This window comes from Sitodiplosis mosellana, unplaced genomic scaffold, assembly GCF_009176505.1.
Source record: "Sitodiplosis mosellana isolate CC-2019 unplaced genomic scaffold, AAFC_SMos_1.0 Smas_scaffold_6226, whole genome shotgun sequence".
NCBI lineage: Eukaryota > Metazoa > Arthropoda > Insecta > Diptera > Cecidomyiidae > Sitodiplosis > Sitodiplosis mosellana.
Window position 1 is genome coordinate 20,237,421 of NW_022601467.1, and position 20,389 is coordinate 20,257,809.

A 20,389-nucleotide genomic window follows, 5' to 3' on the forward strand; every position below is an offset into this window, starting at 1 on the left:
GGCGAATTTGGCATCCAGCATGAAAAATGTTTGCCTTTCGCCGTCATGCAACCACCATCGAACGAATTCAATGTGAATCAGTCGTTTTACTGCACATTTGTTCGTCCACCGAAATAGACCACTCATCCAATCACCGTTTGGCGTGCAAATAGCAATTAGTTTTTGGTTGTTTGTTTTTAGAGAGACAGAAGATTAATTGCATTATCATTGTTAAATTTTATTGTTGTCGTTGTGATTTGTTCTGTTGATTTTATTTGAATTCGAATTTGTGGAAAATTTTCAACAACATTCAAAATGGTAAGTAGCTTAGCTTCTTTTTTTCCAATCGGATTTTTTTGCATTCCAATTTTTCGGTCGAAAGAGAGATTTTTCAAAATAATTCTCAGAAAATAAAAACAGTAAATTGAATTCAAATTAGAAACATAATTCATTGAAAGTTGGCAATTTAAGGGTCATTTTTCGCGTAACTCGATTTCATTACATTGAGCATAGATTGAGACGGTGTATTGTGCGCACATCGAATGCTCATAACGGTTGTTTTTACCTCTTGCACAAACACCGACCGAAAGTGAGCAACACAATTGATACTAACGGCCGACATTTTGTTTCTTTTTTTTGTGTATGTGTACATTCTTTTCGGATGCAATGATTTAGCGCGAAGTGATGTCGATTCATGTTGGCCAAGCTGGCGTTCAAATTGGTGACACAATCTGGGAATTGTATCGTCTCGAGCATAACATTAATGCGGACGGTACAGCAAATTCAGCATCTGATACGGGCGCATTTTTCAGTTGCACTGACAATGGCAAATTCGTGCCGCACAGCATTTACGTTGATCTCGAGCCGACGGTCATCGGTGAAATTCGTACGGGTGTGCATAAAAATTTCTTCCATCCAGAAACATTGATCTGTGGCAAAGAGGATGCGGCCAATAATTATGCGCGCGGTCATTACACGGTCGGAAAGGAAATTGTTGATCGTGTGTTGCAACAGATGCGAAAACAAGTTGAAAAATTTGATTGTTTGCAAGGTTTTTTCCTATTCAATTCGTTTGGCGGTGGCACCGGTTCGGGTTTTACCGCACTTTTGCTCGAACGCTTGCAAGCCGACTACGCAAAGGCATTGAATCTCCAGTTCTCGGTTTATCCGGCACCAAAGATTTCAACAGCCGTCGTTGAACCGTACAATTCCGTTCTGACCACACACAGCACCATGGACTACGCAAACGTAACATTTTTGTTTGACAATGAAGCATTGTACGACATTTGTCAACACAGTTTGAAGGTCGATCGTCCGGCATATCGAAACTTGAATCGTTTGCTTGCCCAAGTGGTTGCATCAACAACGGCATCGCTTCGTTTCCAAGGTTCCATGAATGTCGATCTCAACGAATTTCAAACAAATTTGGTGCCGTTCCCGCGAATCCATTTTCCGTTGATCGCATACGCACCGCTGTCTGCCAAGGAAAAATCAATGCATGAAACCAACTCGATCCGTCAAATCACAACCAGTTGCTTCGAAGCCAGCAACTGCATGATGAAATGCGATCCACGCAATGGGAAATACATGGCTTGCTGCATGCTATACCGTGGAGACGTTGTGCCAAAGGACATCAACGACACAATATCACACGTAAAATCCAATCGCACCATCTCGTTTGTGGAGTGGTGCCCGACTGGCTTCAAGGTAAGCTGTGATCTTTTGTGACAACAAACTTGATATTACCGCATATTCTGATTTCAGTTCAACTTGTACGATTTTCATTTTCGAATATGCTTCAAGCGCTCAAAACAAATGTCCATTTTCTTCTGTTTTGCAGGTTGGAATCAATAATCAACAACCATCGCTTGTGCCTGGTGGTGATTTGTCTTTGTCAACCAAGGCATGCTGTATGTTAGCCAATTCAACGGCAATTGCTGAGGGATTTAGTCGCATGAATGCAAGTAAGTAGCTCTCATTCGGCAAAACAAACGAATCTGCGACCAATTCTCAATTGAAAAGTTTTCATTTTATTTCACAGAATTCGATTTGATGTACAGGAAACGCGCATTTGTTCATTGGTAAGTGTCAACTGAGTGCAGTCAGCCATTCGATTTGCTAACAAACTCGTCTGTTTTGATCGTTTTAGGTATGTTGGCGAAGGAATGGAAGAGGGTGAATTTGCCGAGGCTCGTGAAGATTTGGCCACGCTAGAAAAGGATTACGAAGAAGTGGGCACCGATGACGTTGAAGAAGAATTCGATGATGGCCAAGAATTCACAGAATATTAAATATTGTATGGATTTATCACGCGAATCCAAAGAATTGTATTATTTGTTATCCGTTTGTGCATTGAAAATGATTAGAATCAAAAAAAAAAATACTGTCAAACAGAACATCAAAATACGGAGCATAACGGAACTTTCAGTAAATAGGTAGTGTCTCAGAGAGAGTCAAAATGTTTTCGACCATGTCTTTTTTTCTCAATAAATCAAATAGAAATTCGAAAAATCTTGATTCTGTGGCATTTGAATATACATTTCTCTGAAACAATTTAGCAGAAAGATAGGAATGGGAAGGCATGATATTGAATGTGCAGACCAATCGAATGATGAATTTCAAGGTAAGAATAGGGAAGCCAACGATGACAATTTGCTTCAACAAATCAACGTCTTACTTTTTTGAACCAGATTGGCGTAGGCTTCAGATTTTTGGGAAGATAAAATGATGAAAAAGGGGAGGATTTTGATCGAGATAAATGTGCAGCAACAAAGAGTGCTCACATTTAAAACTCGATTTCCATCAAGTGGAATAATCCGTAAATCGTTTGGGGGAAAAACCAAAGAGCAACGTAAAAAAAGGTCACGGCCAGGCGACAAGTTGGTCTCGCATCAATCTTTCAAGCGACAAAAGTGAATACCCACCGTTTCAATCTATAGTCCTAGTCCATGTGTCGAAACAATTCTAAAGTTATCGGATATTTATTTGTTCAGATTGAGATGAAATTTAGACTCAGATCTCGAATAAAATGGAAACGAGAGATTTGTTTTTGATTTAAATCCTTTTTATTTTCTATCATCAACAGGTTGCATGAGCGCAAAGTGTGTGCAGATACACTGAATTTATGTGCCATCTATTACAATTGCATTGTGGACTGTCTTTTCTTTTAATTCTTTCATTTAACATCATATCATTCTGTATAAATTGGTTGCGTTTTTTTGTTTATTGAGTTGCATTTTTTCTCTCATTTCTATACATATAGTCAGCGATTTTTTGATTAAATCCAATGGCTCATACAAATTTATGGAATACATTTTCCCCAGTTTTATTGGTTTCTCTACATATTTACTTCTCATTTATTCATTTATCAAACAATGTGTAAATTTAAAAAAAAATTGAATGTTTGTATGTTGCTCATGATTTTTTTTTCTAAACTCTCAGTTAGATTACGTGTTCATTCTACGAATCCGAAAATATTTGAACAATTTGGAAAAAAAAGTATTCTTCTTAAAAAATATAGTTTAGCAAAAAAAATCATGATCGAGTCCTTGTTTAATATGGAACATTGGAGAATAGATACGAAACACTTTCTCCGTTGTGTGTTCGTCGCACAGCTTCAGCAAACATCATCGACACGTCGATGCACTGCAAGAGAAAAAGAGACAAAGAAGTAGAATGTTCGGATTAGTTTGTTGATTAAACAATGACAATTAAATTTGTAATCATTCGCACAAGCGAATTTTCAATCGTATCCCACCTGAATTTTCGGGCAATCACGCATATGGCCATCCTGTGGAATTGTGTTTGTAACAACGACGGCTTCAAAGCAAGCGTTATTTATTCTCGAAATAGCTGGTCCCGAGAAGATGCCATGTGTCAAAATGGCATAAACACGTGTGGCTCCAGCTTCCATGAGTTTTTCAGCTGCATGACAAATGGTACCGCACGTATCGGCCATATCATCGACCAAAATGGCAACGCGATCTTTGACATCGCCCACCAATACCATCGATGCCACCTCGTTGGCCTTCTTACGTTCCTTGTGAATCAAGGCGAACTCAACATTCAAACGATCAGCGATCGATGTGACACGCTTAGCACCACCAGCATCTGGTGATACGATAATTGAATTACGCCATTCCGAGATATTTTCCTTGATCCACTTCAAAACGGCCGGTTCGGCATACAAATTGTCGACCGGAATATCGAAGAATCCCTGCGAAAAAATGAAATGATTGCATTATTTACACATTTCCACAAAGAAAACTGTTTTTTTTCTTTCTTTCGCTCACTCTAGAGACTACCTTACCTGAATCTGTGAGGCATGCAAATCCATTGTGATAATGTGATCAGCACCCGCAACTGACAGCATATTCGCAACTAACTTGGCTGAAATAGGCGCACGGCTCTAATGTTCCAAATAGCGGGGTTGTCGAATGGGAGGGGAGGAAAAGATATAAAGAGAGAGAACAAAAAAAAACAATTGTTTGGATTAATCGAAATGATGATGATTAGTTCACCGATGGTTAATGCTTCATTTTGGTTCGCATTGATTCCCACATGATTTCTTTAAAGGACACATGCAATTATTGTTCTCATTTTTTCTAGAACATTTTTTTGTTGTTGGTTTTTAGCATGAAAATATACACATTTTTGATCACCATATTTATACAGACGTACAAAATGGATCGACTCGATTAAACAAAATAAAATTATAATATACATATATATGTATGACTGATCTCGATGAGTGTTTCCACTATGGAAAAAGAAAACGTACACAAAAATTATTTATTCAATCGCAAAATTAAAAGGATTATTTGTTCAAAGCAAAAATCAAAAGTGACAATTCACAACAAACAGCAACAATTTTATGTTTAATATGTATGTGTCTATGTCGCATGCATTAAAATTGGTTTTATTTTTTTATCAAAACCTCTAGATCAAATTGAACACTTTGATTTTAACCCAGTTCAATGGACAATTGGTCAGTGAATTTTTGTTTTAAATCTATGATTATTTGGCCTATGTCTAAATTTCAAACAATTTAATTCCATTTTTTCTTCTGACGAATTATTTGATTCTGATTGAAGCGAACATTTCCTGTCATTTCATTAGCTACAATTTTTATTCTAGATGATAAATCCTGTTATCAAAAACCGATACAATGTTTGTTTGGTAAATCAATGAGTAGGATTTTTTTTACAACCATTTCATTCTAACTAAAAGGAAATCAAAAAACGAATAAACGGAAAATTCATTACCAACACAATAAATAACAACAGCAACAATATGATTACTCACAGTATAATTGTGCGTAGAATAATCCTAAAAAAATATTGACATAATTCAAAATTAAAATTTAAAATCAGACAATAAACAACAACAACAATAACAAAATTGTTGGTGACGATAGATAAGAAATGGTTCGGTGTGTGTGTGTGTGTGTGTGTGTGGGGGGGACTCCCAAAAAGAAATAAAATGTTGATAATGAAATTCAAATCGCAAATAACACTGCAAATGCTTCTAAAAACTATTATCAAAACGATGATGATGTTTGTCATCATCCTAAAGGATGTTATTTGTTGTGTTGGACCGCAGACACTATCAGGCAATATTTGTGATATCACTTCACTCAACTCACTATGGTATGAATGAGAAAACAATATACCTTATTCGAATATTACAGTTGGCTTTGATTTTTGATCATGTAATCAATGGATGGTAATGTGTTTTGGTTTTTTTTTTTTTTTGGAGGAGTCACGGGCAGCTGTGTTAGTAGTAATTAATAATATCAAAATGTACTTATGAATATGTTGATAATAACTAGATGTTTGAGTGTGTGTGTGTGTGTGTGTGTATGTGTTCGAAACAACCAAACAACTTATGGGATCAATGGCAATCAAGTGTCGTGTGTTTGGGTTCGATCTGTTCCACATGAATGCAATGGTCATTTTATTACGCTGAATGATGCTTTCGATGTGTCTATTTCTGTGTCTATTTTTTTTTTATTTTGGTTGCCGTCAACTAAATTTCTTTTTTCTCAGATGAACCTTGAGATCGTTAATAATTATTATTCAATAAATAAACATAAATTTAAGATGCAGAATATGGCCCATTTGAAGCGACAACAATTCAATTAAAAATTGTAGGAAATTAAAATTAAAAACATTTATCTTAATGTCTATTTCTCCATTTAATTGCTAAATAAAATAAGCGAATGTGAATGTGGATTAAACCCCTTTGTTTTGATATTTGATAAAATTAAGTTTAAAGAAGAATAGAAAAAAAAAGTTAAGGAAAAAAGAACATATCATTTGGAAAATATATTCATTTTCTAGTACCCTAAATTTCCATTCGTCGTACTTCTTTCGTGGCATTGCATTGTTCTGGGTAGTTGCAGATTCTTTGCCCTCGCCTCCCTATGTTATAAACGTTTAAACAAAGTTTAATAATCGGTTTCGTTTGGTTGTCACTTTGCGATTTCTGCGTTTAGTTTTTTTTTGTTTTGGATTTTTTCTTTGGTCAGCTCAGTTCATTTATTAATGATTGAATTTTCGTTTTTGCAAAACGTTGCCATTCCCTTTATCGGTTCGAGAAGTTCGAATTTTCGTTTTCTTTTCAATATATTCATGTATTAATTATATATAATCGCCAAATATGCAATTAATAAATGATCTGGTTTTTGTTGTTGTTTTTAGTCACCTAAGAACGTTATGTATTAAATCAATATTTATGTAGTAGTTACCCAGTAAATCACAATTATTTACTTTGAATCAAGAGTAAGAAAGATAACACACACATACAATTTGTTTACAAAAATGACGAATAAATTTGTTGGTTTGTATGATTCCTGTTTGTGTACGCGTGTGTGTCGTTGACAGCGGTAGGGTGTTTGAGTAATCAAATTTACTCTAAACAATAAGCATAAATAAAATGGTATCACAAAAATTTACTTTGAAGCGCCGTTGATGTTGTTGAATTACTAAATCAAATTCCATCATCGGCCATTGCAATAAATATATAGAGCAGATATTGGTTTTACGACGATTACTATGATGCAGACAGAAAAAAAAACCGTTCGTAAACAAACGTGAAACGAAAAGAAGGAGCATGAGAAAAAAACAAATTATATTCACACACATAATTCAAGATTAACGCATTAAAAATTGCAACAACAATATACAAATTAGAAGAGAAAGAGAAAAAAAAACATGTACACAAAATTCAAGATGCGCTTGAAATTCAATAGCAATGAAAAAAAAGAAACACGCATTCAATGCTCAAAAATGCTCAGGATCATATTTAACCGCTGCAAATCAGTTTGCGGGTTCATTTTTGTTGTTGTTTGTTTTGTTATTGGTGCTGCAGACAGTGATTTAAATTCTTGCAATTATTTCGTTTTTTTTCTCTTTCAAAGACACGATTCATTTAAAACGTATCATTTTTTTGTTGGTTGTGAAATAATTTGCATTTAAAATTAAAAAAAAAAGAAAAGAAATAAGAAGGTTAACACACTCGAGAAAAAAAAACAGATTCAATAAAACGGGTTACTAAAACAAACCAACAAGATATATTCAGTGTTACCTTATCCTTTTTATCTTGTCGGGCATACGGAAAACATGGAATCACAGCTGTTACACGGGAGGCTGATGCGATTTTACATGCATTTATCATAATCAATAATTCCATGAGGTTATCATTTATTTCACCGGAACCAGACTGCACAATATACACATCTTCGCCACGCACTGATTCGCCAATTTCAACGCTGCAAGCAGAAAATCAAGTCAATGAAAAAAAAAAATATATACAGAAAAAGAGGGAGAGAGAGAGAGACAGACAGAGGAAATAGAGATAGAGACGAAAGCAAAATAAATCATCGCCATAACATTTGAATTACATTGACGCGAGCAATTTTTGATTGTTGAAAAATTTGCAACAGCCATTTCAAATTGCAACTAACAAATGGGTACCAGGCACTGAGTGCACAAATAACCATCATTGAGCCCATGCACAATCCTTTCAAACAGTGTTGTTGTTTTTCTCTTGAAATGCAGTTTCGAAAGAATTTCATGTAAGCCACATTATTTTTACTGATATAATTTCCCCTTGACGGCCGCCTTTACACAAACCAAATAGCTGACTTTTTCTGGCTTGTTAATTGGACAAATGAAGGAGGTAAGCACAAGGAAGACAGTAATATGCCTGATGTACTTTATGTTGTTTCTGTTGCAGATTTTCTGCTTATATTAGCAATTGATAATCTGTTTAATCGATTATCCCTTATTCGTGCATCATTCCTTTAATAAATCAGCACAGCAAAATGTAAAGGGCAAAGGAAATATAGAATCGCGCTTGCTTATTGGCACAATCGAATTGACCTTAATCTAAAATTAAGTTCATAATATAATGAGATATCCTTCAGCAATTTAGAAAATCCATCGAATCAAATGTGATCCGTTTGTAGTGTGAATATCGAAGGTTAATGTAACATCAATCAAAAAAATGAAATGAAATGCATTCTTTCGAATGTGCCAATACATCGGCAATTCGATCAAGTGTTCTTCAATGGTTGTTTCGAGAAAATAGTAGAAACTCGGCAACAACGATTGTTGATCGAATAAATTTCTGATGAGAAATTATCTTTGTGCGATTGATTGTGTGTGGAATGAAAAACAAAATTAAGGTTTGGTTTGTACACGTACCCAACAACATAGTAATATTTTCCTATCGTTCGACTATCTATTATTATTTTTCCAATGGGCCGGCCGATAATGTAGGACCGAACACGAAATTCAGTGATATGCTTTTTTCTATTCTCTTGCGTATTTGCACATGATAACCTTTTTCATGCTTGTACATTCGAGCCAGATTGACCCGATGATGTGCCTTGGCGTAAACATATTTTTTTTTGTCTTAAAATTTATTTGTTCTCCCAACTCTGTGCGGATCTGATGCGCACGACGATGACAACAACGATGAAAATTATTGATGCCAAAACATGGCGTAACCGTTGGAAAAATGTTGACGAATAAATTGTAACGTAATCAAGACAATTCAATTATTATTCGGAGCCGTTATCGTTCAATAACTTTGGGGAGGTAGAATGACTTTGGACTATCCCTCCTCTAATCGCCACATTCAGCGATTCTTTTAGTTAAAAAATGATAAATAATTTTAATTGGACAAACATTGTTCGGTTTTTTACCCTTAGATTGACAACAATTGAATTGCCCATAACACAAATGAAGTATATTTGTGTGAATCGGTAAAGTCATCGTTGCGATCCGATTCAATTGAATCAAACCACTCTTCAATGCAATCGAATTTGAGCGATTGCAATGTGTTTATCTGTCGAGTCGACGAGTTTATCTCTGTGCTATTTTTCTCCTTCCTACTCGTTTTTTCTGCTGTCCATGTCTGAGTGAATATTTCACGCAGACAATTCCATTCACACGTGTTTCATGTGGAAATGTATGCGCCGACTATGCTCAATTCATATTAAGTGATCAGCTGATTGGAAGTCCGATACATTTACATCGATATAAAAAAAAGGTGATAAACGTAACTCTTTCGTGCTCTTGTCTCTCATTTCTCGCTTTTCACAATATATGTTGTGTTTATTGGCTATCATAGCACTTGGTCATCGTATCGAGATATGAGTCAATATTGCCGCAATTGCGGCAACTGATGCGGTCGGTAAGGAACTTGAACTACTTCTGAATGCGAAAGGAGTTAGAAAAAGATGCACACACAGACACATTGAATGACAAATTGCTTGTGCACGATTCACAATTGTGCAAAAATTTGCCCGAAAATAGCTCAAAGGAAGTCTCCATAGCAAAAAACAGAGGGAAACGATTGCATGGAGATTTTTTTGCAATCGCTCATTTTTTTCTTGCTCTGTTCTTATATTTCGCCATGCGTTTCTGATAAAACTTGAAAGGCTCAACGATTTTTTTTTTCTCTCATTTTATTGTTGTTGCTGCTTTTCTTTTGTTTCAACACTCTATTCTCGAACAATTCCTAATAAAAAATCGAAAAACAATACAGACGAAGGGACAGAAAAGGAAGACACAGCGAGAGAAGAAGACGAAATGAAGAGAAAAGAAAACATGTGTGCAGGTTATGTGTATTTGTTGTTGTCACAGTGGTTAAGTTTTTGGTTGGTTTTGTTTCTGTATTCCGTCTTTACATTTCTATCCTGCTTTGCCAAAAACTCAATGCATTTCGACGTACCTGCCTCTTCTCTTCGCACACCGTTCATTCTCTCGCAGTGAATTCGAAACGAAAAAGAAAAAAAAATTGAGTATTCTACGAACTGCAAAGTGCAATAGAGACTCTCGCTACTCTTTTCTCTTCTTTCTTTGCTGTTGCTCTGTTTCTTTCTTCGTTCCATTCGAAATGAACGTATCGATAAGGCAAACGAAACGACGTGTAAATCAATCACGCGTACCCACAATTCGTTCTCGCCAATACTTAAACGAATTTTTGAAGAAAAAAATATGCGCACATTTTGGGATGTCTCTCTCTCTCTCTCTCGCTTGAAAATGCGGTTAGGATCATTCATGCGAAATAGATTAAGAAATCAAATCAAATGAAAGAGAAAATGAAAGAATTGCCTGTTTACATAAGGATTTAATTTGTTCTGTTCATTCGATTCTATGTTATTTTTTTTACATCTTTCGATTGACTTTCATTCATGTCACTTCAATTACATGAACCAAAATGCTATTTTAAGTACCGTAAACGTACATAACAATCAAGATCGAAATTTCGTGCGACTTTTTTTTTATAAAAAGTTTTTATGGTATGTACAGCATACGAGCGTCAAATTGGAAATATGATTATGATTAGGATGCAAAACAGAAATTTCAATGTGACTGAGAATGAAGAAGACGAAGAAAAAAAAACACACAAGCGTGACAATTTCATTCGGTCGGAACTACACAACCTTTCTTCAGTTGCTTGATAATCAATGATATATATATATTTTTATTGTTTTTGTTGTGTCTGTGTGTCATGATGCAATGTAATTTTTAAGCGACGACATTCATTTTTTTTTCTATGAAACAACAATTGTCCGAACGAATTTAGGCTAGAAAAAAAAATCACAGCGCCGTTCATGAATTAAAATACACATGTTTCGAGGGGTTTGTGTATGCATCGAGACAGCGTATATAAGATCAATCACGCAAACAATAAACACATACGCAAAATGCGAATAACGAATATCTTGTTTCACTGGGCTACTATGATCCATCGTCTATTGTCGACGATGACACTACACTAAAACGCGTAAAAAATGGATTTTTTTTTATTTCATTCAGTTCGATGATTTGAATGGCAATAGTTTTATCAATTTCAAATTTTGGCACCGTTCATTAATTGGAGAGAAAAATAAAATCAGGAAAAAAAACGTAGTATTTTTTCGCTTTTATACGCGAATGTTCAACTCACCATGTTTCCAAATTGCTGAATTTTTTCGTGACCACCTTGCCCAAATCGATGCCAAGCCGATCGACAATACGTTGGGCCAAATCGGGATGCGATGAACCGGAGAATACTTTAATGTTCGGCATCCTAGACTGTAGTTTCAGCACACTCGACTCTTCGAAGTTACTCCGGACTAAAGTTTTAGCGCGTATGGGATTAATAGATCGTACTGGCATCACACAATCAACAGCACCAGCAATACACACGATGTATATATTTTTTTCGGTGAAAGAAAAATAATGATAATCATGTCGTCAGTCTGAAACGTCACATAAACTGATAGTAAAATTCAGCGCAATGGCCCATTCGCATTGGCGCAAGCGAGACAGCCAATTTTCGAAACGAAATATTCGACACACGGCTTCGCATTGTATGTATTGTTGTGTTTCGTTTCGTTTCAGTTCGTTCGTCTCGTGTTTTCTACTGTTTTGCTGTTGTCATGGTAGTTGCGCGTTCTACACACTGCCAATTGCTTTATTGCATGTATGGAATATGTAGTCTGTTTTTTTCTTCTCTCTTTTAGTATTACATCTGAGTTTGCTGTGTGTTTTTTTTTCTCCTTCTTCCTTTCTCGTTCGGTTTTCTTGTTCTTGGGCCCATTTCTTGCCTTCATATAACCGCGCTGGGACTGTGCGCACGCGGAAGATACACATGTTGCTAGAGGCCCAACACACAGCACACCAATACACTGGCACAAGCACATCGGGCCCATAGTAGTAGAATTAGTGTGGACCGATTCAAAATCGGCCAATATGGGTTCCTCACATCGTCGGATTGCGTATATTGTAATTTGTTAAATTTGTACAAATTCAAATGAAGAATTCGTTGAATCCACACATTCTGCTGTGTTGGGATCCAGTTTCAACTGTGCCCATGTAATATTTAAATGAGCTAGATTTAAATTCCTTATCGTATTACATCTAGCAACAATTTTTTTTTCATGCCTAAATCAATTACGACGCCACTCGTTGAAATAATAAAATCGAATTGACCATTTTGCGCAACGACTCTCAGACAACCCGTCAAATCTATACAGCGTTACGATTGTTGTCTTGTTGTTGTTGTTGAAAAATGGCACTACTTTCACTTTGAGGGGCTCTGCATTCGCCTGTCACTGTATGCAATAATTCTTATTGGTTCTCATGTTATTGTTTTGTCATTTCACAGTACAAACATATTACACGGGGAAGCATTGGGTTTGAACGAAGAAGAAAACGAAAAAAAAAGTAAAAAGAGAGAAGAAAAAGACAATTTTTTTTTCACAGCTTACAAATTGATTAAAAAGTTTCCGATTAGAGTGCAGTGAATCGTTAAAAAGATTGATGTCGTTTCGTTGTTTTTTTGTTGTCGATTAAACACAAACTGCTTTACGTCAGCAAGTTTTTTCTTTTCGGTAATATTTTGGATTGCATTTCGGACGTTTAGTTTTGACGACATTTACGTACAAAGGAAAACTCGCATTGTTTTTGAGCACTGTGTGCACTGAAAGACCCTGACCAATACCGAACACTGAAGACGATTTTGGTCGACAACAACAGTAACAAATAGCAACAACTGCAGGGCATACGAACGAAGAGTGAAGAAAGAAAAAAAAAACACACAAAATTTTTTGTCATAGAAATTATCAACATAGGTATAAGCGTTCAAAATGGCGAACATGGCGGTATCTCGAATAAAAAGAGAATTCAAAGAAGTCATTAAAAGCGAAGAGGTTAGTTAAACAAATCATCGAAGAAGCATTCGATTTTCTTATTTAAAACAACTGTGCGTATTTCGAAACACAATGCTGTGTTTGTCCGTGGAAAATTTACAAATCGAAATTCGGTGCCATTCGAATGGGATGAATCGTCGTTTGATTGGTGAACGGATTCAAAAGTGCTGGGATGATACGATGCAAATGACGTACCATTTTTTTTCTTTCGAAATGATTTGCTGTAATGTATTTTCCTTTTACAGTACAATATTGTTTTCAGTCACAATTCATTGCTGTATTTGTTGCGTCGTCCAATTTTGTTATTGAACGATAAATATATACATGGTGTGTGTGTGTGTGCAACCGAATGTAATTTTGCAAACAGTTTCCCTTCGCTGTGCCACTGTTGCTATGTTGTGTGCAACGTTATCAATATCAGTGTGGAAATTGTATCTGCATGCAAAAATGTTACCTTTACTTTTATCGGAATCCCGAACCGGCTCATCACTTGACATCTTATCAATGGATCAGTTGATCTTTGCCGTTTTGATTGTCCAGTGAAAAGAAACGCAGTTTTAGCTTTTTCTTTAACTCGTTGAACCTCTGGACTCTAGCGACATTTTTCAATTCAACCGAAAATATTTAAAATAAAAAGTCCAAATTGGCAACAACAACCACAGCCACAGTGTGTATATGTGTGTGTGTGTGTGTGTGCGCGCGCGTGTGTGTGAGAAATGAAACAAAGAACAGAAAAAAAACGAAAAACAATAGTTTTATATTTCACTAGTGGTGCACACTTTTTCCAGTATATATCGCTGAATGAGTGTGTTATTGAGGTATTTCCTTAAATTACCAATGTGAACAACAATAAGAGAGGCAACAAAAAGCAACTCCTTCAACGCACACTGCGCAAGACCTAAAAATGGTTTTTTTCGCAAACAACACAAACACTCGGTGCCTCCGATAACGGATTCTATATGAAACGAAACATTTTTGTTTGAAAAACAACTGGAATGGGGAAGAAATAGCAGCAGCGAATTCGTGCTGAATTGGTTGAAATTAAACAAACGGTCAACACTCATACCCGATGTTTGTATGTATTTCGGCAGCTGATATTGCACACAGCGATACACGTCCGATTCGAATATTTATTTTCCATCGCACCATTCTCGAATCGTCTGATCTCATTGCCAATGGGAACATGTAATCAGTGTTTGTTTTGCTCTCCATTTCAACTATCAATCTCATTTGTTATACCCTGATGCCATTTCCAACGAACGTCATCTCATTTGATCCCTTTGGCCTTTGATATGTTTTCAATATTTTTATTACATTTTTCCGTTTATTTTTGCTTTCTCCCATCAAATAATTAACTGCTCAATATGTTTTTCGTCGATCGTTTTTCCTTTCTCGCCTTTAGATCGTTCAATGCTCCATCAAAATCGAACTAGTAAATGACAGTTGGACAGAATTGAGAGGTGAAATCGCTGGTCCACCAGATACACCATATGAAGGCGGAAAGTTTCAGTTGGAAATCAAAGTGCCAGAAACCTATCCATTCAATCCCCCAAAGGTAAAGCCAAACAATGTTACCAAACATGATTTAGACACTTAATTTGCTTCTTCATCTTTTTCTTTATATCTCGGCTGTACAGGTTAGATTCATCACACGAATTTGGCACCCAAACATATCTTCCGTAACTGGTGCTATTTGCTTGGACATTTTAAAAGACAATTGGTAATGGTTTTAAATCAATTTCTCGTCAAAATCAAACGTTTTACACAAATATTTCATTCCATTGTTATGGCCATCAAAATACAGGGCTGCAGCTATGACACTACGCACTGTACTGTTATCATTGCAAGCGCTGCTATCGGCTGCCGAACCAGATGATCCACAGGATGCGGTCGTTGCATCACAATACAAAGAAAAGTACGATATGTTTGTTTTGACAGCCAAGCATTGGACAAATGCGTATGCCGGTGGTCCAAATCGGATTCAAGATTGCGATCAGAAAATTCAGCGTTTGCGTGATATGGGAATTCAGGAGCACGAAGCCAGATCAGTTTTGTCGAAGGAGAATTGGAATTTAGAAAAAGCCACTGAAAACCTATTCAGTTAGCTCCAAAACAAAGAAAATTCCTAAAAGCATAAAACATATTTCGAGAGATGTTGAAGAAGAAAATCAATAAAACGAAAACGACCAAGACAACAAGAAAGAGCAAAACCATTTGCAATGGTCAAGTGAATTTTAACCAAACTGGCCGTTATTACTGAACAAACATACACACATACACAAATCCACTTAAATTATTATTCCCTATTTTGTTTTTCATATGTAATAGTTTTTTTTTAAACCGCGACAAGGAATTTATTTTTCTATACAATTTACTGTTGAATCGGTTCACAATAATTCAATCCGTTCACATAGTTTCGAACTTCATAATTTTTTGTTCTGTCATATATTGTATCATCATAATTTTTGTATTCAATTTTGTTTTCCAAAAATGATTTGTCGTGTGTCACGCTCAGAATCGATTGATGCTACGCATTACAGGTCTGTGTGTGACACACTTGTTGCGAATGCTTATCGAATTGCGCATGATACACTACGGTTGATTTGTGAATGGATCTTAGAAGATTCAACCTGAAAACACACAAAACATCCGTAATTTGAATTAAGCCGAAGTTAAAAAAAAACAACAACAATAACAACAACAACCACACATGCATCAAAAACAAAGGAAAGAAGAAAATAAAATTCTATTGTGCGAACGTTATTAAATTGTAAATATTGACAACAAATTATTGCGAAACTCTTTAAATTGTTTTAACATTTAAATTTAAATTAACTATGAAAACTGAGAAATGATTAAATACCCGGTGTAGCTGAGAGAAATGTACTATATTAATAAGAGAATGCTTCTCAAAAACAATTGTAAGTCTAAGTTCATGATTAAAAATCGAAATTAAAATTGATAAATTTGCGAATTTTCTCTGTTATGCCTGCCCTTATATTACAATTCATTTGCCGGACATTTTGACTTTGTTCTGTCGATGCTTTTCCCGCCATTCGGCTTCCAGACACACATAACTGCCACCAATCGGATGCGATTCGTGATGCATTTGATTTTCGTTGCCCATCTTCTTTCGCACCATCGATTGGATCTGCCGCATGGCCCGTTCCTCGAATTCTCTTTGATTATCCTGATTGCTGCGTGCCGAAATCTCACCCGACCAATATCTTCCAGATGGTTTGGCTTTGCGACTACCCAAGAAACAATTGTTAACGCAAATACATCCATTACCAAGCGTATGTAAACGGTCGAATTAAGGCCCGCATTTGTGTGTAGTTTCAGTCATTTTTAACGTCACAATGGAAGTAGAAAAAAACGGTAAAAACAAATCAATTAGAAGGATATAAAAACGATTATGAATCAATTGATAACAAAATAACAAATCACGTGTGAAACAAGGTTATATTAGGGTGAAAATTTAAAGTAAAATTTGGGGGTTAATTTGACTACAGTTACTACGAATTTCAACGTCATAAATGGACCCACCTCGAGTATCATCCAACTGTACGCTTCACTTGAACTAGGTCCATTTATGACTTTGGTAAATATTGGTGTGGATATTAAAATTGACCAACTGACTGAGAAAATCTTACAAACAACAACTTACCTACAGGCTTAACCCGTATTATATCGTGCATATTTCTAGAGCTAATGAATAGTTTGAAGATTTCAAGTGACATTTACAATTGAAAATGTTGCACAACGGTTCTGATTTCTCAATTGATTCAAAGATGAAAACGATCAAATCTGTTGTACATATATAATTCTCAGTCAGTCAGTCAGTCAGTTTTCACACCCATTATTACCGTCACAAATGGATGTGATTCGAGTGTAGCGTACAGTTGGATGATACCCGAATTTCATCCGATTCGGACGGGATTGTATGTGAATTAATGGTCAAATGCACCGCTGAAGTGGGCAAAAGCATTTCTTAATTTAACGGTAGAAAGCATTACATAAATGTGGCTTTGCGACTATAATTCAATTAACAAAATTTCAATCAAGAACTAATTTTATTCTATATGAATGTTTTTTTTCTTACTTCTGTGCTGGCCTCATTCTCGGCTTCACTAGTCTTGGACTACTGAAATCTGACTCGCATCCATCGCTACTTGTCGTCGAAAATTGTTTCAATAATTTATTGCTTTTGTAATTGTTGCTAGATTCACTATCGCTGCTCGAGTCAAACGAAGCCGATGACTGAACGTACAACTTTGGACACGCTCGACCAATTCGGTTCTCTATTCGATACAAAGGATTTTTTGATAACATCGTCCACAGAAGAAACAAAAAAAACGTTGGAACATAATAAATATCGTTCTCTTATTTGAAAATAAGATGAAAATCATTACCAGCGAGTACAATTGGCGGTAATAATCCAGGGCGATCTTTGGACGGTGTCAAAATGATACCATTCCACCAAGTTTCATTCAAAACACTGGCCTTCAACAGTTTACTTGGAGGCGGTTCGTATAAACAATTTCCTTCGGCAGCAACTTGAGCCAATTTTAATATTGCACGATCTCGATCGTTTAGAATTTGAACAGTGTGCTCACGATATTGACACCCCTTCATATAAATTGAATCAGAAATTAGATTACATTCATAATTGTGTAAAGAATTTCATGGTACTAACCATTGGCCCTGGCAGAGTTTCGTAACGGAAAGCCTGTTGGCCGCAGCAAGTGTATCTCCCAGCTGGTCCTGGCATTCGAGTTTCAGTTACGGGTCCCAGAAATTGCGCTTGTTCCGAATGATATAAGCACCAGTTCATCTGGAATGAAGGGCAGTTTTTGAATTGATTCAGTTTTCATTCACACACGTTACGAGACAAATCTTTCGACCAACAGTCGGTTTTGGAACAACGGTTTGAGATGAGAAAAAGAAGCACATTTTTCAAGACCTGCAAGGAATTTAACGCTAAAATGGTGGAAATTAATACCTGATACAATGGAAAGTAGCTTTCACATGTGGCACAATATCTGGAAAAATTCGTTATTATTTGAATTTTTTTTTCATTTTGCTCACAATTCACACAAGCTAACTTACAGATAATGAACATTTCCCCAAAGTCGCCAATAAACTTTTCTCCACGATTTCAACTCCTTGTACAGTGTTGAGATAAAATGATTGAAATTCCACGATGTGTCACGGCAATGTTGGCTGATAACTTGACCATATCGATTTAAATGCATATTCGAAGGATCACAGTGTATTATGGTTGCCATCGAATCATTGACACATTTCAAGCAACTATTTTTTGATTTGTATTTTCAATCAGTTAATTTCATTCAATGAATAACGTTTTAAAAACATATTTTGTCGATATTTAAGAAAAAAAATCAATAAAGACCAATAATCCTTTTTCCATATGGTGCTGCAGCGACATCTCACTGCGACAACGTAAGCTTCATACTCACAACAGAAAAAAGTGGCATAAGTTAAGAAGAAGAAGAAGAAGTGCACGGTGTATACTGTAGTTAACGATGTCGCAGTGAGACGTCGCTAGCAGCAGTCATTTGACGGCTTTAATGTAAAGTAATACATGAAATCGAGGCTTGCCGTGAACAACGAAATAAATCACATAGACTGCCATAGTGTCCGCGAAGTGCTTGTGGTTCAGGTTCGCACAAGCTCTGAATCATTTTGATCCATATGCGTGGAGTGACACGTTCTTTTTTATCTTTCACCATTTCCAATTCCAAATTCGTGAACATGGCGGCCAATCGTGAAATGATACTTTCGTTCAAACAGGATAAATTTGCAGACGCTTTAACAATTTCATTTAAATTTGCATGGCAATGGGCTAAACAATCCAACAAAAGTGGTTCCATCTGAAAACGAAAAATCTTAAGTGATCACAGTAAACGCACGGCAATTGTGTAATGTACGAAATTACTTGCAAGAAACCAGCTGAAACAAGAATTGGCACGACATTGGTGGAATCAAGTAATGGCCACATTTCCTCCGACAACGCATCTTTCTTCACCCATCGCATGAGCCACTCGAATATTTGCAAATCACAGTGAACAGATATGTCCATATCTTCAAGCCGTTGACCAGCAGTGACATCGGCAAAATAGCCCATTTTCGATACCAACAACCTCTGTGGGCATGAAAAATCTTTCGATGTTCCTTTGACCTCATCACAAACATGGATTAATACTTCATGGCTAAAATGACGGAGAAAATAAAACATAACAGCAGCAGCAGCCGATATCAATAAATTATGGCATACTCTGATAGCAATCCGATTGATTGGCTGGATTTGCGGCGTTGATGTCGCTCTTTGGAAGACGATCGAAGATTTGAACTATTCTCATTGTTTGATTTACTTGTACCTGGCGACTCGCCATTATTCACAACAATTCGTGGACTCAACAATTTGGCATTTGACTTTGTTTTCAAACCACACGTGTGGCTTACATTCAACTTATCATTTTGTAGCGGTAAATTGGCTGCACAAATGAATGGCAGAATTGAATCTAAAATTCCTTCGCTAATCACTTCATTCAGTTTTTCAGTAAGAACCGTGTCCAACGGCGATTTTTCATTGAAACTATGACGACTTCGATTCCATTTTTGACTTAAATTATTTTCATTTTGATCTATAAATTTATTTATTTATTTCATTGGTAAAAATAAAATTAGTGAAATGATTTAAGTTTAATCAATTTTGATCCACACTCACCATTTTTATCGTTGCTGCTTCCATCTTCGGCGCCGTTCGATTTAGGGCTTTGATCTGATTTAGAATTCACCAATGCGTTCACCAGCTCATTTTGTGCGAGTGCATTATAATCAAGCGTTTTTCCACTATCATCTTTAAGAATAATTGATTCGTGTACGCGGCACGCTAATTTCAAAAAGTCTAAGAATTTTGATGTCGAAATCGGACCCGATTGATTGCTATTTTCATTTCTGTTTTCCGACTTATCACTATGCTTGTGTTCCATTCTAACTATAAGCTCGAATGGCGATAGTGCGGAACGGAAAGAACGTATCGCTGACAGGAAATCGAAAAATGCCAATACTTACCCAATCCACCAACAGCAACAACAACAACAATAACGGGAGAAAAATATATCGGGAAATAAACAAACCTTTCGACTCCTTAGTAACGGCGTTTGCCATCGATCT

At 36.2% G+C, this 20,389-nt stretch overlaps 4 protein-coding genes and 1 long non-coding RNA gene across 12 annotated transcripts; 2 read left to right on the forward strand and 3 right to left on the reverse strand.

Annotated features, from left to right (window-relative positions):
• The first annotated feature begins 37 nt into the window (after positions 1-37).
• Positions 38-2,496, forward strand: LOC129578806 (tubulin alpha-8 chain). Its single transcript, XM_055467941.1, has 5 exons — positions 38-297; positions 655-1,686; positions 1,820-1,943; positions 2,021-2,060; positions 2,129-2,496. The coding sequence occupies exons 1-5, from the start codon at positions 295-297 to the stop codon at positions 2,268-2,270; spliced, it is 1,341 nt and encodes a 446-aa protein (XP_055323916.1). The 5' UTR covers positions 38-294; the 3' UTR covers positions 2,271-2,496.
• Positions 2,497-3,021: 525 nt separating this feature from the next.
• LOC129578809 (ribose-phosphate pyrophosphokinase 1) lies at positions 3,022-14,155 on the reverse strand. Of its 7 annotated transcripts, none has more exons than XM_055467948.1 (7): positions 13,650-14,155; positions 11,443-11,647; positions 7,567-7,750; positions 6,324-6,401; positions 4,289-4,387; positions 3,737-4,195; positions 3,022-3,624 (listed from the first exon to the last, which is right to left on the reverse strand). In XM_055467948.1, exons 1-7 carry the CDS (start codon positions 13,684-13,686, stop codon positions 3,532-3,534), a joined length of 1,155 nt encoding a protein of 384 aa, XP_055323923.1. In that variant the 5' UTR covers positions 13,687-14,155; the 3' UTR covers positions 3,022-3,531. The 7 variants fall into 7 exon arrangements, with proteins under 7 accessions (XP_055323923.1, XP_055323926.1, XP_055323925.1 ...); XM_055467951.1 differs by having other exon boundaries at positions 11,443-11,611; positions 13,650-13,780; XM_055467950.1 differs by having other exon boundaries at positions 11,443-11,611; positions 13,644-13,780.
• LOC129578838 (uncharacterized) lies at positions 4,896-6,317 on the reverse strand. The gene is made up of 2 exons (XR_008689138.1): positions 5,284-6,317; positions 4,896-5,201 (listed from the first exon to the last, which is right to left on the reverse strand). It is a non-coding gene; the product is annotated as an uncharacterized LOC129578838 (long non-coding RNA).
• LOC129578823 (ubiquitin-conjugating enzyme E2-22 kDa) lies at positions 13,049-16,155 on the forward strand. Of its 2 annotated transcripts, none has more exons than XM_055467994.1 (4): positions 13,049-13,189; positions 14,592-14,744; positions 14,827-14,909; positions 14,994-16,155. In XM_055467994.1, the coding sequence occupies exons 1-4, from the start codon at positions 13,127-13,129 to the stop codon at positions 15,292-15,294; spliced, it is 600 nt and encodes a 199-aa protein (XP_055323969.1). In that variant the 5' UTR covers positions 13,049-13,126; the 3' UTR covers positions 15,295-16,155. The 2 variants fall into 2 exon arrangements, with proteins under 2 accessions (XP_055323969.1, XP_055323971.1); XM_055467996.1 differs by lacking the exon at positions 13,049-13,189 and adding an exon at positions 14,128-14,264.
• Positions 16,156-16,196: 41 nt separating this feature from the next.
• On the reverse strand, positions 16,197-20,209 carry LOC129577739 (SANT and BTB domain regulator of class switch recombination). The gene is made up of 10 exons (XM_055465239.1): positions 19,933-20,209; positions 19,488-19,858; positions 19,149-19,422; positions 18,812-19,083; positions 18,299-18,502; positions 18,192-18,231; positions 17,886-18,023; positions 17,602-17,818; positions 17,292-17,490; positions 16,197-16,440 (listed from the first exon to the last, which is right to left on the reverse strand). Exons 1-10 carry the CDS (start codon positions 20,203-20,205, stop codon positions 16,197-16,199), a joined length of 2,232 nt encoding a protein of 743 aa, XP_055321214.1. The 5' UTR covers positions 20,206-20,209.
• Positions 20,210-20,389: the final 180 nt, after the last annotated feature.

What these genes read in the sequence shown, in the direction of transcription:
- LOC129578809 (XM_055467947.1), bottom strand. Translation starts at nt 13,686, where the DNA reads ATGTCAAGTGATGAGCCGGTTCGGGATTCCGATAAAAGTAAAG. An exon ending in GGATTCCGATAAAAGTAAAG is followed by an intron (nt 11,648 to 13,643) that starts GTAACATTTTTG and finishes GTGTGATGCCAG; the next exon opens with TACGATCTATTAATCCCATA. An exon ending in TTCAGCAATTTGGAAACATG is followed by an intron (nt 7,751 to 11,442) that starts GTGAGTTGAACA and finishes TTCTGCTTGCAG; the next exon opens with CGTTGAAATTGGCGAATCAG.
- LOC129578806 (XM_055467941.1), top strand. An exon ending in GGTGCCCGACTGGCTTCAAG is followed by an intron (nt 1,687 to 1,819) that starts GTAAGCTGTGAT and finishes TCTGTTTTGCAG; the next exon opens with GTTGGAATCAATAATCAACA. An exon ending in AAACGCGCATTTGTTCATTG is followed by an intron (nt 2,061 to 2,128) that starts GTAAGTGTCAAC and finishes TGATCGTTTTAG; the next exon opens with GTATGTTGGCGAAGGAATGG.
- LOC129577739 (XM_055465239.1), bottom strand. Translation starts at nt 20,205, where the DNA reads ATGGAACACAAGCATAGTGATAAGTCGGAAAACAGAAATGAAAATAGC. An exon ending in TTTCAGCTGGTTTCTTGCAA is followed by an intron (nt 19,084 to 19,148) that starts GTAATTTCGTAC and finishes TTTCGTTTTCAG; the next exon opens with ATGGAACCACTTTTGTTGGA. An exon ending in ACCGCCAATTGTACTCGCTG is followed by an intron (nt 17,491 to 17,601) that starts GTAATGATTTTC and finishes TGTATCGAATAG; the next exon opens with AGAACCGAATTGGTCGAGCG.
- LOC129578823 (XM_055467994.1), top strand. Translation starts at nt 13,127, where the DNA reads ATGGCGAACATGGCGGTATCTCGAATAAAAAGAGAATTCAAAGAAGTC. An exon ending in AAGTCATTAAAAGCGAAGAG is followed by an intron (nt 13,190 to 14,591) that starts GTTAGTTAAACA and finishes TCTCGCCTTTAG; the next exon opens with ATCGTTCAATGCTCCATCAA. An exon ending in GACATTTTAAAAGACAATTG is followed by an intron (nt 14,910 to 14,993) that starts GTAATGGTTTTA and finishes ATCAAAATACAG; the next exon opens with GGCTGCAGCTATGACACTAC.